This window comes from Ctenopharyngodon idella, chromosome 11 (assembly GCF_019924925.1).
Source record: "Ctenopharyngodon idella isolate HZGC_01 chromosome 11, HZGC01, whole genome shotgun sequence".
Lineage (NCBI taxonomy): Eukaryota > Metazoa > Chordata > Actinopteri > Cypriniformes > Xenocyprididae > Ctenopharyngodon > Ctenopharyngodon idella.
In genome coordinates, this window is record NC_067230.1 from 8020276 (window position 1) to 8042215 (window position 21940).

At 36.8% G+C, this 21940-nt stretch overlaps 2 protein-coding genes across 3 annotated transcripts; one reads left to right on the top strand and one right to left on the bottom strand.

Moving 5' to 3' along the window:
* Positions 1-1496: 1496 nt before the first annotated feature.
* Positions 1497-4342, bottom strand: fmoda (fibromodulin a). Its single transcript, XM_051911735.1, is given in 3 exon segments — positions 1497-2414; positions 3438-4250; positions 4253-4342. Coding segments are annotated over 3 exon segments (1032 nt in total). The 5' UTR covers positions 4320-4342; the 3' UTR covers positions 1497-2262.
* Positions 4343-10253: 5911 nt separating this feature from the next.
* On the top strand, positions 10254-21393 carry zgc:113307 (uncharacterized protein LOC553753 homolog). 2 transcript variants are annotated; one of them, XM_051911734.1, is made up of 5 exons: positions 10254-10309; positions 13940-14596; positions 14980-15633; positions 16955-17272; positions 20371-21393. In XM_051911734.1, the coding sequence occupies exons 3-5, from the start codon at positions 15012-15014 to the stop codon at positions 20520-20522; spliced, it is 1092 nt and encodes a 363-aa protein (XP_051767694.1). In that variant the 5' UTR covers positions 10254-10309; positions 13940-14596; positions 14980-15011; the 3' UTR covers positions 20523-21393. The 2 variants fall into 2 exon arrangements, with proteins under 2 accessions (XP_051767694.1, XP_051767693.1); XM_051911733.1 differs by having other exon boundaries at positions 10256-10309; positions 15000-15633.
* Positions 21394-21940: the final 547 nt, after the last annotated feature.

The following is a 21940-nucleotide window of genomic DNA, read 5'->3' on the forward strand; positions in this document are numbered from 1 at the left end:
ACTGTGATAATGTGTGAAATGTTGAAGGTGTCTGAATAAATTTTGGTTTGACTGTATATATATATATATATACACAGTATATTCCTATATATATATATATATATATATATATATATATATATATATTACAAATCAGTTAATTTGACAAATGTGCTGTAATTTTTGATATTACTATCTCTAACAAGTCACTGGTTGTCAAAGTAAGACAGCATCTTGCTGGTGGTTTCCAATACACAGTGACTTTGATAAATTCAGGTTGTTTTTGTACAGAGTTTTGGAATCATGAAAGTAGAAATATTACAAATGAATAGCATCAGTCACACATTTGAACTGTTGCAGGATAGCATACTCCCTATTACACACTTACTAATGTCAAAATATGATGTCATTGCCCTATTGTCACAAACTCAAACACATGATGACTCAAACAAAACAACGTCATTAAGCCCAAAACGTTCTCAAATCTGTGTAATGTGATAATAAATCCCAGTGACCTGCAGGCTACTAACACATGACTTGCAAACTGAATTACATTAATATGTGACTGATTCGTGGCAATAAAGCACAAAAAGCCACATTCTCCTAACTGTCCGTTTTCTTTGAAGGTTACTTCCTTGATTCGGGCTTAAATCTGTCTAAATGTTCTGTGTGCAGGAATACTCCATCAACATTTCAAAGATGTGTCAATATATAATTAAGATTAATAGCAATAAATTGATCATTAGAAATGAATAAGAAAAAAAATCTATCAAAAGAATGTTGAACTTAAAGGGTTAGTTCACCCAAAAATGAAAATAATGTCATTTATTATTCACCCTCATGTCGTTCTACACCTGTAAGACCTTCATTGATCTTCGGAACACAAATTAAGATATTTTTGATGAAATCCGATGGCTCAGTGAGGCCTGTATTGCCAGACGAGAATACTTTTTGTGTGCTCAAAACACCCCCCAAAATAACGACTTTTCAACAACAACAAAAAATTGTCCGTCACTAGATATTGTTGAAAAGTCGTTATTTTGTTGTTGTTTTTGGTGCACAAAAAGTATTCTTGTTGCTTTATAATATTAAAGTAGAACCACTGTAGTCACATGAACTGTTTTAAATATGTCTTTAGTACCTTTCTGGATCTTGAGAGGCTCAGTGACATTGCTGGCATAGAGGCCTCACTGAGCCATCGTATTTCATCAAAAATATCTTAATTTGTGTTCCGAAGATGAACGAAGGTCTTACGGGTGTAGAACGACATGAGGGTGAGTAATTATTGACAGAATTTTCATTTTTGGGTGAACTAACCCTTTAAATGGTGACTTAAGGGTAACATGAGACTATGTGCGTGCTATGATTTATTGAACAGAAATATGGTTTTACATTAACTTCAGGTTTGGACAGACCATATTAGGCCAATTTAGATATAAAGATATGAAAGTTGATACAGAGAACTATGAAATATGATTTGTCTGCATATATATATATATTATACTCACATAAAAGCATTTAGAACATCATAATATGTTTTATTGAGCCACGTGAAAGGTCTACAAGCATGTTTAAACACTAGAAACTTAGTCTTTTTTTTTATTATTATTTCACATGCAATATATTTGCTCTTAAAACAACAATTCAAAGTTTTTTCTTTCCCCTCTTTCAGATGTGAATATGGGAGAGATTACTGATTTAAAGGGTTTTTCTTTCCTTTTCTTGTGATGATATCATATCATATAACACATTATAGAACAAGTTAGATGGGTGTAGTCAAGTAAGATGTTTCTGTTCTCAGATCTATTCTTCTGTCTCACATGTAGAATAAATACTCACAGCATTGTTCAAACTCCTTTCCTGAAGAGACATGAATCCATGTTGCACAAACCTAAAGTAAATCAAATGTGCATCAAACAAAATATCAAACTGTAGAGTTGATTTTAGTGCTGCCAATAGTGTCATAACCAAGAGACAAGCACATAATTATAAAGTAAAAGCACGGAAAAGCATGAATGGCTATGTGGCTTTTGAGTGGCTTCACATACCTTTACAGAGGATCTCCGTTTCCTATCTAAATCTCTCAATTTCCCTTTTTCCCCCCATTTCTGTATTTGTATTACTCTCTAAAGTCCACAGGAAATTAGATTCCTCTCATACAAAATCCCAAGGCACTATAAATTTCCCTACTATAAAAATGTACATCAATGCAATGTTATGCCACTTTGAGATAATAATGCTGGAGGGGAAACAAAAGAGCCCCCTGCTGATTGGTCAGTGCCATTACACAGCGATATCAGAGGCCAGGCGAAGGCACAGGGCAGCATCAGAGGGCATGTCTCCAGCACTGATCTCATTTCCTTCCAGCCTCAAGACTCTCAGCTTGGAGAAGTTCATAACATCCACCACGCTGCAGAAACTGCCCAATGTAAACTCTGAAACGAATGGAAAACACTCAAGTTTTATATACAATTTCAACATTTCTGTCATTGGATGAAAATGGCTAAGACTGTTTCACATTGAGTTCTAGTCATTAATCTGTTGTCATGGTTTCTAATTAGGGTATGTTTACACAACAACGATGTACTAAAAACAGAAAAGTATTTTCTTTGTGTTTTTCAAGCATAGACGACAACATTGTCACAACGATCCCGATTCACACGGATCTGCTAAAATGATTAAAAACGCGGTATTCTGCATGCCAGGCCAGTAGTTGGCGATGTCACTTTGTAAAGAAACATTACGGGCCTACATACTGAAGACATAATACGCACGCGCACGACGTCACCGTTTTCACAAATTCACGTTTTTTGTACCGTACATGGAAACGATAATGGTATACGATAATTTGAATTTCGTTTTCAAATGTTTGCATTTTCAGGCCCCCAAAATGCCGTTGTTGTGTAAATGAATGGCCAAAATGCATAAAAATTCTTCAGTTTTTAGTTGAAAATGGTGTTGTGTAAACGGCCCCTTAAGGTGATGATACACGGGGCAACTTTTTGAGCAATGTTGCTCGGCAATGTTGCCGAACGATGTTGCTTAGGCACTTTCCCATTGAGAATGGGCAACAAATTTCTATCTGGATACTTTAGATTGAAATTTGTTGCCCATTTTCAATGGGAAAGTGCCTAAGCAACATCGCTCGGCAAAACTGCCCGGCAACATTGCTCAAAAAGTTGCCCTGTGTATCATCACCTTTAGTCTTCACCTCTTCCCTGTTCTGTTAATCATCATCCTCTGTGTATTTAAGCCTTCTGTCTTCCTCAGTTCTTGGTCTTGTGTTCTGACAAAAGGTTAGTCAAATAATATGATCTAATTATACTTCATTAAAAAATAAAACTACAGTAATTCTAACAAATAAGGTTGAAATAGGTGCATCTTATCAAGTAAATGAACAAAAAATCTCATGAAAGTGTTTACAAGCGTTAAAAAAAATATATGTAAAAGGGCTGCACCTTTGATCTGATTCGCCTGAAGATAGAGATGTTGCAGACTGGTACTAACAATCGGAATGCTCTCCAACTTGTTGAAGGACAAATCCAGCTCCACCAGACCGCTGTTGTTAAAGGTGTTTTGGGGGATGCCTTTGTTTGTGAGCTCATTGTGAGAAATACGGAAATACTGCAGGTTGGTGAACTGGCTGAGGAAGTTTGCTGGAACTTGTTCGATGGAGTTGGACTCTAGGTAGAGCTGGTGGAGCATCTCAGGAAGACCATCTGGAACCTTCTTGAGCTGATTACTGCTCACATCCAGCAGAGTTAACGACTTCAGACCTTTCAGGCCACCACCAATATCCTCGAGGCCATTGTTATGGAGCAAAAGTATGGTCAAATTCTCCATGCCCTCAAAAGTGTTGGGGGGCAACTTGCCAATTTTGTTGTGATTAAGACGAAGGTCACGTAGTGAGCGAGGTAAGTTGGATGGCACCTCGGTTAGGTTGTTGCTGTTCAGGTACAGGCGATGCAAGTTCACCAGTTTAGCAAACGCTTGCTTGCCCACTGAGTTAATGTGGTTCTCATGTAACATAACCCACACAAGGTTGGTGGCATTTCCAAAAGCATTATCTGGGACAGAGGTGATCTGATTGTGTTGTAGGTACAGATACTTCATCCGGGATGGGATGTAGGGCATTTGTTTCATGTTGCGGTTGTCACAGTACATGGCGATTGGGAAGGTTGGAGGACAGTCGCACTCCTCGGGACATTCTCCCCCGGTGTTGTCGGCCTGCAGAGAGGCATAACCATGGCTGTGCAGAGAAGAAAGCCACTGAAGGGATCGCTGTCCTGAGCCAATGTGAACTTCAGGAGTCCCAATAGCAAGAGAGTGACTAGCCGCATTGTCACAGAAACAAGTGACTCGACAGCTGCAGAGAAAAAGAACATTTTAATATTTTTAGGATTAATTAAAATGATTATATACTTAATTACTGGCAACCTTGCTGTAAAACCAACCTCAGATGGATTGCTGGTCTTAGCTGGTTTAAGCTGTTCCAGCTGGCCTCCCAGATAAGCTGATAGTCAGCTGGTTTAGCTGGGTGCCCTGCTGAAAAAACAGCCTAAGCTATAGCTGGTCTTCCAGCATATAGTCTGGCCAGTTTTAAAGGAGGTTTTAGGCATTGTCTGACCAGCTAAACCAGCAAATAGACCAGCTTGGCCATGAACAGCTGAATACCGGTTTAAACCAGCTAAGACCAACTTAGACTAATTTAAGCAGTTTTTTTTTTTCAGCAGGGTGACTAGCTTGCCTTCCAGATTGTCTAGCTGAAAAGTCCCGAAAATCCATCTAAAACTAGATGACCAAAACCCCTATAAAAGCAGAAAATCAGATTAGGCTTCTTTAAAACTCTTTTGCAGCCAAGAAAAGTCATAAGGTCAAAAAAGAAAATGTAGATAAAGAAATTATTGTACATTAGACAAAAATGGTTCCTTCTGCAAGATAAACCTGAAGAATAGTGGCTAGTGGTATACTACAAAATGAACATGTAACCAGGCACTTAATGTTCATAATTCATGTATACACTCAGCAACACATCTGTTGGTGTCAAAAGAAAGTAGTCAGTAGTGAAGGGGGAAAATGAAAACCATAAGAACAACAACAAACATTTAACCATATTCCTGCAAAGAAAATATTCCAGAAGCAAACAGCAAAACACAACCTGTATTCAGCTAGTGTGAGCTTATTCCACTCAGTACCAAATCCAAAGAGGAATATTTCAACAAGTCTCTATTGATGCAGAGGTTCAAAACAAGACAAGAAAAGAAATAACTAAATAAATCTTCCACTAACATGTTGGCAGTAGCAAACAGCATCCCACCTACCTGATCAACAAAGGCTCTGCCTTCTCTTTGTCTCACTGTGAGTCCCTGTAGCAATATGGAGTGACTTTGGCAAAGATTGCAAATACCCCTTCTCCCCTACAAGGTTTTTTGCCTCCACCCTCCGAAGCCCCCTCTCAAACCCTGTCCAATTACAGAAGACTTGCCTTTCTCCATCCCAAGTCCATTTTTTTTTCACCAGTGTTGAGTGGCTGGTCTCGATCACTCCCAGCTGTGGAACATGTTAGGGACATCTGCTTCTGCATACATCAAGCTTTTCTCATTAAGGAGAATGCGGCCCTCACGGTGAGACTGACCAAACTATCAACAGTGCATGAGGGAGCTGTATACAACTCTACAGACTTTTCCTACCTCTGAGCTGCCCGAGAGGCAAAACATACATTTTTGCTTCAGATTCAAAAAAGACACATATTCATCACATTTTCCTCAGATGCAGACTTACTGATTCAAGTCATTTACCAGACAATAAGTGGCAATGCTAACATTGCAGCCAATATTAAACATTCATCTACCATTCAATCTCTTGTGTGTTTCATATCTCCAGGCACTCATCCTGAGGAATGTCAGGTCCTCCATCTCCTGAGAGGCCTCTCTTCTTGTGGTCTTTGATGGCTGGTTGCAGCCAGCTGGTTTTTGGTAAGTAGATCTGTGGCATGCTAGAGGTGGTGTGCTTTGGACTCAATGCAGGACACAAAGCCAGAAAGCTTCATGTTCTGACAGCTCCAGGCCTGAATATACCATCACAGGTCTTGAGGGAGCCTCCATTTTCATTTAATGTTTGAGGGGAAGGAGAACATGAAAAACCATAGGGGTGGAAGGGTATAGTGGGAATTGTTAATGTTTTGGCTAGTTCTCATATAGCTAGTTTGGTTTAATGTACCAATAAGTCAAAACATTTTCAAAATCAATTTCAACCTTCCAAATGCTGTTTTAAAGTTATTGGAGTAAGTGGTTGTAACTTAATTTTTTTGTTGATATTAATGATTAGGTAACAATTTATTTTACTGTGTCCCTGTAACACACCTTACATGTACTAAATGTACTATAGTAAAAACAGTAAATTATGCATAATTACAAGCAACTAACACTAAACCAAACCCTAACCCTTATGATATAATAAATACATGTTGTTAATTAAAATTACTCAGTACTTATTTGTATAATTATACTGTAACAGGGGCACCTTAAAATGAAGTGTAACCAGTGGTTATTACTAAATTCATCATTACATTAAATATATTTGTATACATGACATAGAAGTTTGAATAGATATGACATTAAAGTATATTTTAGCTTCCAATTCATTCATCAGTGGACTTTTACCATATTTTAAAGGGTATAGAAAATGTACACAGCAAAATCCCCAGAGTTAAATCAACTCTGCTCAGATTACATATGGTCCCTCTCTATATAGTGTTAAAGTAACACTGAAACAGAGTTCAAGTTAATGAGATAATTAAGTGATTAAGCTATGATTGAGCATTAGTGATGAACACCTGCTGTTAACAAGCAGAATCACTGAAGAGAAACACAATAACTACAAATGTCTTCTAGCCACAGCCTTAGATGAAATCAACTGAAGATAGAAGACATTAAATCTCTCAAGATCAGATTAAACAACTCCACAAACAGCATATTATCTCATTAAATTTAACTCTGCTTCAGTGTTATTTTAACTCTATGTAGAGAGGGACTATATGTTCTCTGAGCAGAGTTGATTTAACTCTGGGGATTTTTCTGTGTACTGAAGTCATTCTAAAGTGTGTCAAAAATATCCCTCAAAAAACACTAATTGCATTTAATCTGAATTTAAACAAATACATATTCATTTAATTGCAATTAACATGCAAGTGACAGAAAACATTACATTCAGTTCGCACTTAAGTATTATTTGTCTAATAAGTACTCTTTTTAAAAGTATACTAAAGTGTACTTCTTTTTCACAAGGATATGCCAGTCTACTTTTGTAAATTGCTTAACTTTGGTCTGTTTAGATCAGCAAGCTAATCACCTATAAAACAACTTCAGCTAGCCAGTTTTAGCATGAATTGTGATGGAAAATTATATATATACACAAGTAAGTTATATACAAGGAAGCAGAATGGGATTCCTCACCCCCTAGTACCCCTTCAGTCTGAACATTATTTGGATGCATGTAAAGATGATTCAATCAAATCAACCCTGTAAAATATTTTTCACACTTTAGCTGCACATAGCCTGACTGTCTCTAAAAACCCTCAGGTCCAGAATGCACAGGGTCTGATCCCAGAGGGTAGTGAACTTAGCATCAGGAAACACTTTACATTCCTGCCATCCCTGTCGCTGCTCATGCTGATCTCTCTCCAGCCGTGACTTAGCTTCTTTGAACTTTAGGCTGATATGTGATTTGTGTTTCAGCACACAGAGGTCAGACTACAGAGGTGACCTGAATCACTCTGAGACGTGTTTTCTTACATTATCTTGAGTGATGACCTCTGTGTGTAAATGAAGACTGAAACTATGGTCACACTTTAGTTTGGGGAACACATATTCACTATTAACTATGACTTTTGCCACAATAAACTCCTCATTTACTGCTTATTAGTAGTTAGTAATGTAGTAGTTGTAGTGGTTAAAGGATTAGTTCACTTTAAAATGAAAATTACCCCAAGCTTTACTCACCCTCAAGCCATCCTATGTGTATATGACTTTCTTCTTTCTGATGAACACATTCGGAGTTATATTAATAAATATCCTGACGCATATGAGCTTTATAATGGCAGTGAACGGGACCAACGAGTATGAAGCTGAGGAAAGTGCAACCATCCATTATAAACGTACTGCACACGACTCGGGGGGTTAATAAAGGCCTTCTGCGATGTGTTTGTGTAAAAAAAATATCCTTATTTACAAGTTATAAAGTAATATATAGCTTCCGCCAGACCGCCTTTCGTATTAAAAAAAAAGTGCAACTGACGTCGCGTCAGTTACGCTTTTTTTGTAAGTTGGATACGGAAGGCGTAGGACGTAGCGTAAGCGTTTTGAACTGCGAGAGGTGTTACATTTTCTTTATAAGTTGAATACGGAAGGCAGTCTTGCAAAAGCTAGACATTTTACTTTATAACTTGTTAAATATGGATATGTTTCTTACACAAACGCATCGCTTCGCTTCAGAAGGCCCTTATTAACCCTGGAGCCATGTGGAGTACGTTTAAGATGGACGGACTTTCTTGAGCTTCATACTCGTTGGTCCCATTCATTGCCATTATAATGCTTGGATTCGTCATATTTATTAATATAACTCTGATTGTGTTCATCAGAAAGAAGAAAGTCATATATACCTAGGATGGCTTGAGGGTGAGTAAAGCTTGGGGTAATTTTCATTTTAAAGTGAACTAATCCTTTAAGTTTAGGTATGGGATAGGATTAAGGGATGCATAATATGGTCATGCAGAAGGCATTAATATGTGCTTTATAAGTACTAATGAACAGTCAATATGCTATAGTAATATGCATGCTAATAAGCAACTAGTTAAAAGTGAGAATTGGTCCCCAAACTAAAGTGTTACCTAAAATATTAGTGATCAAGTAGAGCAAGTTATTCCGCTGGAATTTTGACCATATGATGTATAGATGTCTTATTCTAATGTCTACAGCTCTAAGCTTAAAAATGTAAATTATGTCATCATTTACTTACCCATTACAGTTCCAAAACTGTAAGACTGACTTTCTCCTGTGGAACATAAAGATGTTAGACCATAGAAGTACATAGAAGTATTTGAAAGTCCATTTTTGTTTTTAATCATATTTTTTTCTGTCACTTCCACCACATTTCAAATAATGTACTGTGTTAAACAACATTTTATAGCAGAAATGAAGGTGTTGGAAATTACATTTAAAATATCTAACAAATAAAAAGGCTCTATCTTTTGCTAAGGCTGATTTCATAGCTAGAATTTTAAGTATCCTAAATACAAGCGATTAAAAATATTTTCTGCATAATTTGACAAAACAAACAACAAACAAACAAAAACAGCTGGATAGTAATGGCACTCCATAAAATACTCTGCTCACAAACACTATTTACTGTGATTTGTCTTTGTTTTCTTCACATGTCACATCCCACAGTCTTTGTGGTTACCAAAGTACACTACCTTTGGGAAAAAAAAAAAAAAACTTTATTGGGGCAAAATTGTTCATTGTGATTTAAATTACATCACGTAAATATTGACATAAATAAATACTGACGTATAATTTTTACTCTGAATTTGCTATTATTCTAGTAGCTAGAATTTAGCAGATAATAAATTTACAAGCCAAAGTACACTTTAGTGAACCTAAAGTGTACTTTGGCATTGGTCAAACCCTTATAATGATTTTGTTTTATCAGAACTCTTTTATTTTATTTTATTTTATTATTTATTACTTTTATTATTATTTTTTAACAATTAAAGAAAAAAAAATCATTCTGATGACCTTCGTGTAGTGATGATGTGTAGTTTGAGATATAGCTCCCTCTAGGCATCAGTTTAGGGAAAAGCATGTGATTCTGCAGCCAAGACATGAGTCATATTCACAGGCAGATGATCTCAATAGGAAATAACTGATCATAACCATACATATAGACTGGAATTAATCAACAGGCTTTATCAAAGCTTTCAAAGTAACATATGAAGTATATATCCATGAAACAAGGCCTTGAGAGAAATGAAAAACACAGGCTTCTTTACCACAGGCAACACTCAACCTGTAAATCACTTGTAAGGCATTTGCACTTGAATGCATTAGCTCTGAAATGCAAAGCAACAGAAATATCTTGTCCTGTGAACTGATCGTCTCACCCGCTCTGTAATATCTCCTCCAGCTTGCCTGGCTTGGCATGACTTTGCCACAGCAGTCTGCTAACCACAAAACAGTTACAAAGACCTCAGTCATAACGTGCCAAGACAAAAACAGCACACACGACTGGAGCATGCTTATGAAAATGCAAACACAAACTGCCATGAACACATGTAAGTAGTGTTTTGACTGAATGTAAGTATATACAGAATTATGCTGACTGGACGTTGTAATTAAACCTGTGAAAAAAACATGGAGAATGGTGAGAAAGTCCCAGAGATGATGGAGAACATGAGCGTAAGGAATTATGGATGTATACTCTAAATATACTGAATGAGATCAAGACATTGATTAATTTAACCCTACAAAATTTAGAAATAAGTTTTTGCTTTTTTCCCAACACTGTAGTTATGTTAATAAAGTGTACCCCTCTATTATAAGAAATGTGTTAACAAAACTATTTCACTGTATCATGGATGCGAAGAATGTTTTTTTCTTCTTGTGGTCAGGCTGCACTGCCTGCTGGGTTACAAAGTACATTTCCAAAAAGCACTGGAAGGTTCTTCATTTCCTTCTGTTTAAATGGAAAATAAATTTGGCAGCCACGGGCAGACTACAGTGTTTCAAAGAACAGAATAACATAAACGCCCCCTTCAAAAACACTCCAGCTCAGGCTCAGAGCAATACTTACGTTAAGTCAGTGTTTTTTCAAAAACTACCTGTCTAGCCTTTAAAGAGAGTTCAAAGGACTCAAATCCTGAAGTGACACGCCATGTTCTTCTTGGTGTCCTAAACAAACTTAAAGTATAAAACCGAATAGTATGTAAATACGAATTATGGCTAATAATTCAACCATTTTCCTTGAGAGATTACAATTTATACATAAACTTTTCAGTCTTGTAACAGATCAGCCAAGTTTGCTTAGAAACATTTTGTGAAACTGCAAAATAAACTAAACTATTACTGTTCTCCGTATGACATTTTCAGTGACTATACTGTGAAATGTTTCATAATATATTTTAACAATTTCAAAAATATTGTGAGTTTAGGTAAAATTTGTTATATTAAAGCTGCTGTCCGGAACTTTTTTTGTGTTCAAAATATACAAAAATTATATAATGAGAATGTACAACATGAATCCATTTTCCAAACCGTATTTTTGTCTTATCCTGAATCATTATGGTACACTTATAATAAGTGTTTATATTCAGACTATTTTAGACCGGTCTGGTGGAACCACAGCAGAGTAGCACAGTACCTGCGTGACTCGTCATAGACATAAACAGAGAGAAGTAGCTCCGGCTACAATGTTCTTCCGTAAGACGCATGCAGTTCTGTTTATTAACCGCTAGAGTGCCAAAAGTTACAGACTGCAGCTTTAAGCATTTGATTTATTTTTGCTCTTTCAATAAAAAATTGAGCTTTTAAAAATGTATTAAATGTTAACATTTTGGGGGATAATGTTTGCAATTAAAATTATATTTGAAAACCATACAAAATAATAATAATTATAATATAATTAAAATATTAAATGAATGAACATTTTGTGAAATTTCAGAACAAATGAAACTAATGTTTAAATGTTTTTGCTCTTTCAATGAAAAGAGAGCTTTTAAAAATGTATTAAAAAATGTGGGGGGGAAGGTAGTACCAAACCGAACAATAATAATAATAATATGTGTGTGGGACGGAAGGATTCATTTAATTTAAAGGGTTAGTTCACCCAAAAATGAAAATAATGCCATTTCTTACTCACCCTCATGCCGTTCCACACCTGTAAGACCTTCGTTCATCTTCAGAACACAAATTAAGATGTTTTTGTTGAAATCCGATGGCTCAGTGAGGCCTGCATAGCCAGCAATGACATTTCCTCTCTCAAGATCCATTAATGTACTAAAAACATATTTAAATCAGTTCATGTGAGTACAGTGGTTCAATATTAATATTATAAAGCAAAGAGAATATTTTTGGTGCGCCAAAAAAACAAAATAACGACTTATATACAGTTGCAAGAAAAAGTATGTGAACCACTTGCAGAATCTGTGAAAATGTTAATAATTTTAACAAAATAAGGGAGATAATACAAAATGCATGTTTTTTATTTAGTACTGTCCTGAGTAAGATATTTTACATAGAAGATGTTTACATATAATCCACAAGACAAAAAAAAATAGCAGAATTTATGAAAATGACCCCATTCAAAAGTTTACATACCCTTGAGTCTTAATACTGTGTGTGGTTACCTGGATGATCTACGACTGTTTTTTTGTTTTGTGATGGTTGTTCATGAGTCCCTTGTTTGCTCTGAGCAGTTAAACTGAGCTCTGTTCTTCAGAAAAAATCTCCAGGTCCTGCAGATTCTTCAGATTTCAAGCATTTTTTGCATATTTGAACCCTTTACAGCAGTGACTGAATGATTTTGAGATCCATCTTTTCACACTGAGGACAGCTGAGGGACTCAAACACAACTTTTAAAAAAGGTTCAAACATTCACTGATGCTCCAGAAAAAAAACATGATGCATTAATAGATGGGGGGTGAAAACATTTGGAATTTGAAGATCAAGGTAAATTGTATTTAATTTGTCTTCCGGGAAACATGCAAGTATCTTCTGTTGCTTCCGAAGGGCAGTACTAAATGAAAAAAAATGATATTCAAGCGAAATAAGAAAAATTTGGACCTCTTCATCCTGTTCAAAAGTTTTTACCCCCGACTCTTAGTGCATCGTGTTTCCTTCTGAAGCATCAGTGAATGTTTGAACCTTTTTTAATAGTTGTGTTTGAGTCCCTCAGTTGTCCTCCATGTGAAAAGATTGATCTCAAAATCATTCAGTCACTGTTGTAAAGGGTTCAAATATGCAAAAGATGGTGGAAAACTGAAGAATTTTTGGGACCTGGAGGGACTCATGAACAACCATCACACAACAAAAAAAAACAGTCGTAGATCATCCAGGTAACCACACACAGTATTAGGAATCAATGGTTCACAAACTTTTGAAATGGATCATTTTAATAAATTCAGCTATTTGTTTGTCTTATGGATTATATGTAAACATCTTTTATGTAAAATGTCTTACTCAGGACAGTACTAAATAAAAAATAACATGCATTTTGTATGATCTCTCTTATTTTGTTAAAATTTTGCACATTTTCACAGATTCTGCAAGTGGTTCACATACTTTTTCTTGCAACTGTAGTGATGGCCGATTTCAAAACACTGCTTCATGAAGCTTCGGAGCGATATGAATCAGCGTGTCAAATCAGTGTGTTGAATCAGCGTGTCGAATCATGATTCGGATCGCGTGTCAACCCGCCAAACTGCTGAAATCACGTGACTTTGGCGCTCCAAACCGCTGATTCGCAATGATTCATAATGCTCCGAAGCTTCATGAAGCAGTGTTTTGAAATCGGCCATCACTATAGAAGTCGTTATTTTGTTTTTTTGGTGCACCAAAAATATTCTCGTCGCTTTATAATAAATTACATTATTTTCATTTTTGGGTGAACTAACCCTTTAAAGCAATAATAAATTAACGATAATCTTAAGTTTAAATAATAAAAATCTAAAAATCTTCCACTATATATAATCACAACAATATTTCCATAGGACAGGAGGTCATGCAGAACCTTGCTTTTGTGATTGTTATGGTTGATTTGAGTGCTAGGGGGCACTCTGACTTTTCAGATGTTCATAGACCAAAACATTGTCTCATCCCTATGGAAGGGCTTTGAAGTGTTGGACTAAAACTATCTTAACTAAACCACACTTTCTCCCCCTCTTTTCTTCTCTCCTGCTCTCTCATAGACGAACAGGGTCTGTTTGGCTCCCCAGGCCCCCTCCAGCTGTCTGGCTATAACCATTGCTCTCTGTGTTCTAGATGTTCCAGAGCTGACTTCTGTGCAGAGCATGTCTGCAAAGAGAAAATATACTGCCTTCAAACATACTGCTCTTTCTCACTGGCTCAATGACGTGATATTACAGTCAGTCAGCGGCCCGAGGCCGTTTATGTAACAGTATATGGTTTGCATAAGCATTAACATATGATTCAACATCAGTTGTACATTATACATAATCAAGCTTTGAAGAAATACGTCACAATAAATCAACAACAGGATTTCTATCCACACATTATGTGATGTGCATTAAGTCCAAAAGATCTTAAATCACAACAGCATTGTCTGTAAAGATTGCCCTTTGTATGCTGCCAGCACACTAGCAACATGTGTTGTGCAGTGGTTAGACTCCAACCATAGGCTTCCGAGACAGGTTGGAAAAAAAGGAGTGAGAATAAGCTGCATGGAAGAAAAGGCCATCACTGAGTGAAGAATGTTTCAGCAGCCAGTTAAAACTCTTCAGGTTGCCATTCAGTGTCCAGCGTAAACATCTACAGGGATAGTCTCGACAAAACTACCTTTTCAGAGGCTTTCCTAACTAAAATTGGCCGGGGAAGAGAGGCGAAAGGTATGCACATTCCTCTCACATATGTAGATGATGCATGTGTTTGCAATGTGACGAAAGCGAATGGAAGAAATTCATTTGGAAGTAGCATTTTTAACCAGTTTAGCCTCTTGCATGGTCATTGAAGCTCTTGAAAGTAGTTTAACTGTAGCTGATAATGAAATAGATTATATAGACATTAAGTTATATTCAACACATTATTATTTTAGATAAGCAAAAATTGCAAAAGCTCTGTTGGGAATTGCTGCTGTAACTTACACTAAAAGATATTTTCTAGAGCTACCCTTCTCTAAACTGTATGTGTGAAAGCTTTTATTTATTGCTGCAAGAAGAAAAGAAGCTTCCTGTTTAGTTTGAATAATAAACTCTTTTACGAATTATTATAGGCTGTTTGTGTTTCATCCAGGCAGGCGACCAAATGGATATCAAGTCAATTTTTTTGTTACTCTCTGTGTGTGGGCCGACTTGGGCCTTCACGTTGGACTTTGACTATGGAGGCGTACCACTCTGGATCAACCGTTTTTTGGGAGAGCCGAGTGTGTTGACTTTGAAAGATCGAATGGATCCAGGCTGGTTTCGTGCTGTGAATGCACAAAGTTGTCCCTTGGAGTGTGACTGCCCGATCCAGTGGCCAACAGCCCTTTATTGTGACCACAGGAGCCTTAACCAGCTTCCCTCTGGCCTTCCATCCCGCACACAGTACCTGTTCCTCCAAGGGAATGATATTACTTTCCTTGGAACCGGAGCGTTCGCCAATACCACCAACTTGCGCTGGTTGATCTTGGATCACAATCAAATACTGAGTGAGCAACTCGATAATGTGTTGTTCTCCAGTCTGACCCACTTGGTATATCTTTTCATAAACCATAATAACCTGAAAAAGGTGCCAGCCGGACTGCCTAGCGGACTCAAGCAACTGCGACTCGCATATAATCACATCGAAAAGATTTCTGCAGGTGCTTTCCAAAATCTGGGCAATTTAACGGTACTTCTGTTACAAGGCAACCGCCTGAAGATTATTGAAGAGAGCGACTTTAAAGGTATTTATTGTTTTTTTTTTATATATATATTTTTAACACATCTTTCAAATGATAAATGTAGAGATGCACTGTTTGGTTGGTACCAATAAGATGTTGTGGCCGATAACCGATAAATGACCGATATACACTGCCCGGCCAAAAAAAAAGTCGCTGTTTGGATTTTAATAGGCAAATACTTAAGAATCTAAGAATGGATCATTATTACATTGATTGTTATGTTTATAGCATGTTAGATGTTTGGCAACGGTTCTTTTAATGGTTCTTTTTTTAAGATGGAGTGTGTAGCTTTTCATTTCTTAAACAACCATGTTGGAAGACACATCATGGCCATATTCCAGGATGACAATGTCAAGATTCATCCAGCTCAAATTGTGAAAAAATGGTTGGAAGGGAGTATGAAGATTCATTTTCATGCATGAATTGGCACCTCTGAGTCCAGACCTTAATTTCATTGAAAGTCTTTGGGATGTGCTGGAGTAGACTTTACAGAGTGCTCACCTCTTGCATTGTCAATACCAGATATTGACCAAAAATTGATGCACCTCTTGATGGATATAACATCACAACATTTATTTCCATCGAGAGGTGCATCATTTTTTGGTCAAGATCTTGTATTGACAATGCAAGAGGTGAGCACTCTGTAAAGTCTCCTCCAGGCACATCCCAAAAACTTACACAGAGGTTAAGGTCAGTGCCAATTCATGTGTGAAAATGATTCTTCATGCTCCCTCCCAACAATTCTTTCACAATTTGAGCCTGATGAATCTTGACATTGTCATCCTGGAATATGGCCATGATACATCGTAATACATGGTTGTTTCAGAAATGAAAAGCTACACACTCCATCTTTTAGGGTTAAAAGAACCATTGCCAAACATATAACATCCTAGACAAATAATAATCACTGTAATTTTAATTTTAATTAAATTTTAATTAAACACTAAAATCAACTGTTCTAAATGCTACAAGTAAATATAAGCATCACAACATCATAAATGTACAGTATAAAAATGGATATTCATTTTGAGATTATATTTAACAGCGTTAATAGATTATTAGTATGAGTTTTTGATGATGGCAAATGTAATCTAAATGTAAGAACAGAGGAAATGACAATAATAAATAATAATTAATAATACATTATTAAATATCCAATAACAACAGATACTGATAAAAAAAAAAAAAATTAATAAATAAAATCTCTAATATCTGATAACTGACATGAGACTAAAATATTGTGCATCCCTACATAAATCATCAGTAAACATTGTATTAAAGTTAATCACTCAGCATTAACTCTATCTGTCATGTTCTTCTCCAGGTCTTGGAGGCCTCAACCTCTTGGATCTCAGTCACAACCTCCTGGATACTTTCCCTAAACATCTGCCTCCATCTGTCCAGCAGCTTTACCTCTCCAACAACTCTCTGACTGGCCTGACCGAGAACAGCCTTCATGGTTTTAATGGACTCCGTTACCTACGGCTCGGACACAACAAATTGAGGAATGAAGGGCTTGACCCTGGCGCCTTTAACTTCACATCTCTGGTAGAGCTGGACCTTTCATATAACCAGCTGAAAGAAATCCCAACAGTTCCCACCACCCTTCAATACCTCTACCTTGAGGTTAACCATATCCAAGGTGAGTTGATGTAAGGCTCTTGTTTTACACAAACAAAAACACGGAGGTTTATTCTTTAGCCCTGCACTGAGAAAAATCAGCATTGCTGAATTTCAATGTGACAGAGGAAGCTTCTTAGCCCAAAAGAGTGTTTCATGCCACGTTGATCGACAGCGTAATTGTGACAAGACATAGGACAGAGAACCGTATATATTTAAGATATTGTCTCAGTGATGATGTTACGTCAAAAAAAGATTCAATAAATTACAGAAGAGAGAGCATGACACTTAAATCTTACTGCAGATTTTCAAGATGTTTATAGTGGAAATAAAGGAGCGCTGACAGACTTCAGGAAACAATGGATTGGTTTTGATCCACAAAATCACTTCAGTGTGGCAAACTGTACAATTTCAGTTTCACTTGGGAATGTGTATTTGAATTCAATTGGCAACGTCGGAATTTTGGAATTTGAAGTATAATTAAAGCTAGTTTGGAACTTACTGGATTCTAAGAAATTCAACAGTAAATGGTATTCTTGGAAAGTAAGTGTTCTTCTATCTTTGTCTATACATTTATTGAATATAAATAAGTATTTCAAACAGATTTTAAAAGGTTAATACAACCTATTGTTTTTTTTTCTAAACTTTCATACAAAGCTTTGTCAAACTTTGAATTGCATTCTACTGTAATTTTGTATTGTGCACAAATCTGCTAAGAACGCTGTCCCGGGCCTTGTGATGCCTACACATAAAAATATTGGGCAGTGAAAATTTTAGTGACCCAGCTTCTCTGCTACAGTCCTAAATATCAACCAAATGCAGAAATTATTCCAAAAACAAATCTGTCTGCTTGACTGAGAACTGGGACCTCAAATGTTTGTGTCCTGATCAACCATCTTACAGAATGAGGCTATGTTCTCAGGCCCGATGAAATAATCCCTGGCACAAGAGAATCAACATTCAGAATCGGACGGACCATGTGAAAACGACGGAAAATGTGACAGGATTTTAGAAGACAAATAATAAACTTTCCCTCCTCTCTTGGTTTTTTCCCCCTCTTTCTCAATCTCTAATGTGTTTGTCACAACGTGTTTGCAGACAGACACATCCTGGAGAGACACTAGGTGACTAGAAAAAGTAGGTTAGCTGAAAGAGAAGGAGGGAGAAAAGAAAGAAGGAAGGTTTGGGAACATCTGTGAATACTCCAAAAGGAATCCACATGTGCTAAAAGCACGCTCTGTTCTCTCCCCCTCCTCCTCAGCAGCACACTGAGCTCAGTTACAAGAGCTGTGCCACTGGTGAACTATAAAAACTTCAGCAGACATTCTTTTTTTTTCAGGCAGTGGTCATAATTTACTGTTTTGAACCATACAAACAAAATCTCTTGTCGTTAGTAGTGGTTTACCAGCTCAAAGTGAAGTATAATATTCCAATTATTAACATACCATTATAGTCATATAAAATAGTCAATGTTATATTATAAAGAAGTGGAGGTTAGGAAAAGGTTGAACAACCTGTTAGATTTATCCTTTAGAAAACAAATGGAAAGAATGTAATCAAGAATGTATTGACTAAATGTGATATTAATAGTGGTTTACCAGCTCAAATTGAAGTATAATATTCTAATGATTAACAAGCTACTATTCAAAATGAAAAAAAAGATGATTTGGTATAGTATAACCTAGAAGTGGAATGTAGGAAAAGGTCAAACAGCCTGTCAACCTGTCAGATCTACCTTCAGAAAACAACTGGAAAGAATGTTATATAAAATGTATTGACAAGCCCCATTCAAAAGGCTCCAGTCTGAGGATGGAGACACCCTGTGCCTGTTTTTCGAATAGATTTCCAGAAAATATGATAATAATATTATTATTGCTGGATTGCTGGGTAGAGGAGTGGAAAAACAAATACAAAAATAGTTACACACCTTAAGTGCTTTGTAAACGCAAATTGATTTTCTGTTCTGAAAATAGTCTCAATGCCACCAGAGATACCTCATGGTCTTTCAGTTCATGGATTCTCCCTAAACTCCTGAACTACAAGCTTAGTATTAGCAGCTTGAGCTTAGATACACAACTATTATGCTACCATCACAATCGGTGCCTAAAACAGGATGATCATTGAAGAGATGCCAAGGCCAGTGCACCTGCAACTTATTTATACGGTCTTGGGAAGCAGCTCCTGTTTACGAGGGTTTGACCGCGGTGCGCGATCTAGTGAAGGATTGATGTCTGCTTCGAATTCTCTGAAAAGGCACATCACATTATTCGCTGAATATGTTGACCTCATTGTCTTGCTATTTCTGTCTACAGTAAACAATGGAAGACATAACGCAGTACTTTTTTTTTTTTTTTTTTTCCAAACAAACACCTTAACAGTCTCAGCCTGCTAGATAAAGTAGGGAACTGAGTGTTCCATGACTCAGTCCTCTTTCGAGCATCCAAATGGACCAAGAAAGCCAACACTCCCTTGAAGAAAGCCAGTACTAGCCCGAAATCCTCCCAAATTGGTGCAGAAAAAAAAACGGATTCGGGCTATAATGACCTGAGATGTCCCAACTTTACAAACTGAAATTGAAATTGAATGGTAGGTTTAGGGTAGTGTGTGGTGATGAACAGAAATAAATTGGACTCTCTGACCATCGGTTTGGATGGAGAAAAATATTTTTTCAGCTCTCTAAATCAGCACCCGCAAATGTCAGAGGCTATCATCGTTCTATATTTTTTATATCTTCTTCAGGCGAGCTCGAACAGCACCAACATTGTCACACTCAGCGACTGTCTCTCTGCAGTTCTTATACTCTGAGTAGGTCGGGGCACATCCAATACAACTTCAGCATGATATTGTGCATCATAAATCGATTCAACACCATTAATCCGTTTGTTATAATTTTTTTTGCATCAATCTATTGAACATTATCAATTAGTAGGCACTTACAACAATAAAGTAGGCACTGTCCAACAAGGACCATCTAGATGCTTACAAAAGGGGTCCAGAGAAAGAGGCACGGGCTGAGTTAGGAAACTGAGTAATCAATGATTTGAGGTCTGAGCCAGGTTCTGCACTTTCCATCTGTCAGCTGGCCGCCTGGCCGAATAACTTTCCTGTTCTGTCATCCAGAGTTCAACGTGAGCAGTTTCTGCAGGACAGTAGGACCCACATCATATTCACGTATGAAGATCCTGAGGCTAGACGGTAATAAATTGGAGTATCACAAGCTGCCTCCTGATTGGGTGTTCTGCCTACGTGTCCTCCATAACATTTATATATGATCTAATAAAAGCAGTCATCGCCTTGAGCAGCTCTACATTTTCATGCCTTTAAAAGGCTTTAAAATAGCATGCAATAATATATTATATTGTAACATAATATGTATATTTAGTCTGCATTGGAAAGCATGACAGCAGAATAAATTGCTCAGTATTCAAGGTGCTAATGTTTTGAATAAGCATGTTGTAAATGGGCCTTATAATTTTTTTATATGATTTTACTCTGGATGTACTGTATATGGGCAACCGTATTTTGTTTTGATGTACAGTGCAAGTCTTGTACCTTGTCCTAGTTTTCACTTCAAATGTTCTAAGGATTTAATGAGAACTAGTCTAACTGTTAAACATGTGAAAACATTCAAAAGTTTGGGGTCAGGAAGTTTTTTTTTTTTTTTCCTCAATACTTTTATTTAGCATTAAATTGATCAAAAGTGTCTGTATTCACTTTTATACAACTATTCAACACTGATAATAATAGAAATGCTTCTTAAGCATCAAATCAGCATATTAGAATGATTTCTGAAGAATCACGTGACACTGAAGCCCGGAGTAATGGCTGCTGAAAAGTCGGCTTTTCCATCACATTTCCATCACAACATTTTTAAAATATATTTCACAATATTACTGTTTTTACAGTTTTTTATCAAATCAATGCAGCCTTATGAGCATAAGAGACTTCTTTCAAAAACATTACAAAATCGTACCAACCCCAAATTTTTGAAGGGTAGCGTAAGGCTTTTTGTTACCTATAATCTGGAAAGTTAATATTCCATCGCTGCATCACCTCTCTGTAAGATTGCAATGTATTTTCCTCCAAACACCTGACTTAAGTTCTAAGATTCCAATTAAAATAAAACCCCTTCATGTCAAATTATATTGACTTTGTAATTATATTCATCTGTGTTCCAAAGTAATTTAGTCGATTTGTCTGTTTTAACTGGATTTGAATTATGCTGAAATGTAGTTCCAAACATTGGTTCGGGAGGAGCCTAAACATTTAGTCCTGTCAATCATCATTACAAGCGTATATAAGCAGCAGTCACTGCGTCATCCCAGCGACAATTCTTCCAGCATCCCTCCTCCTCCCCATCTCCTCCTCTATTTTTCTTATTCTCCCTCTACGCAGTACTGTTATAGGGGGGGTTTAACTCGGAGCTCAAGCCGAGCCTTGGGTTCAAACCTCCTTCGAGGACAGCAAGCCAAGTTTGTTTTACCATTAACCATTCAGACTGAATGGGCAAGCGAATTCGTGAAATATTGAAAAATGTTGTACATGGTAAAACCAAGCAGCATTATTTCTCATATCTTATCATCTCATCACAACTCTGCTGCATGTTCTGGACTGGCAATTTTGTAATGAAAAAAAAAAAAAAGTTATTCACAAAGTTCTTCTCAAAAATACTGCATCTGCCAAGGTTGAA

Excerpts from the sequence above, each read along its gene's own strand:
- zgc:113307 (XM_051911734.1), top strand. The coding sequence starts at position 15,012 with ATGGATATCAAGTCAATTTTTTTGTTACTCTCTGTGTGTGGGCCGACT. Across the intron at positions 15,634-16,954 it reads TGAAGAGAGCGACTTTAAAG|GTCTTGGAGGCCTCAACCTC; the intron begins GTATTTATTGTT and ends GTTCTTCTCCAG. Across the intron at positions 17,273-20,370 it reads TGAGGTTAACCATATCCAAG|AGTTCAACGTGAGCAGTTTC; the intron begins GTGAGTTGATGT and ends TCTGTCATCCAG.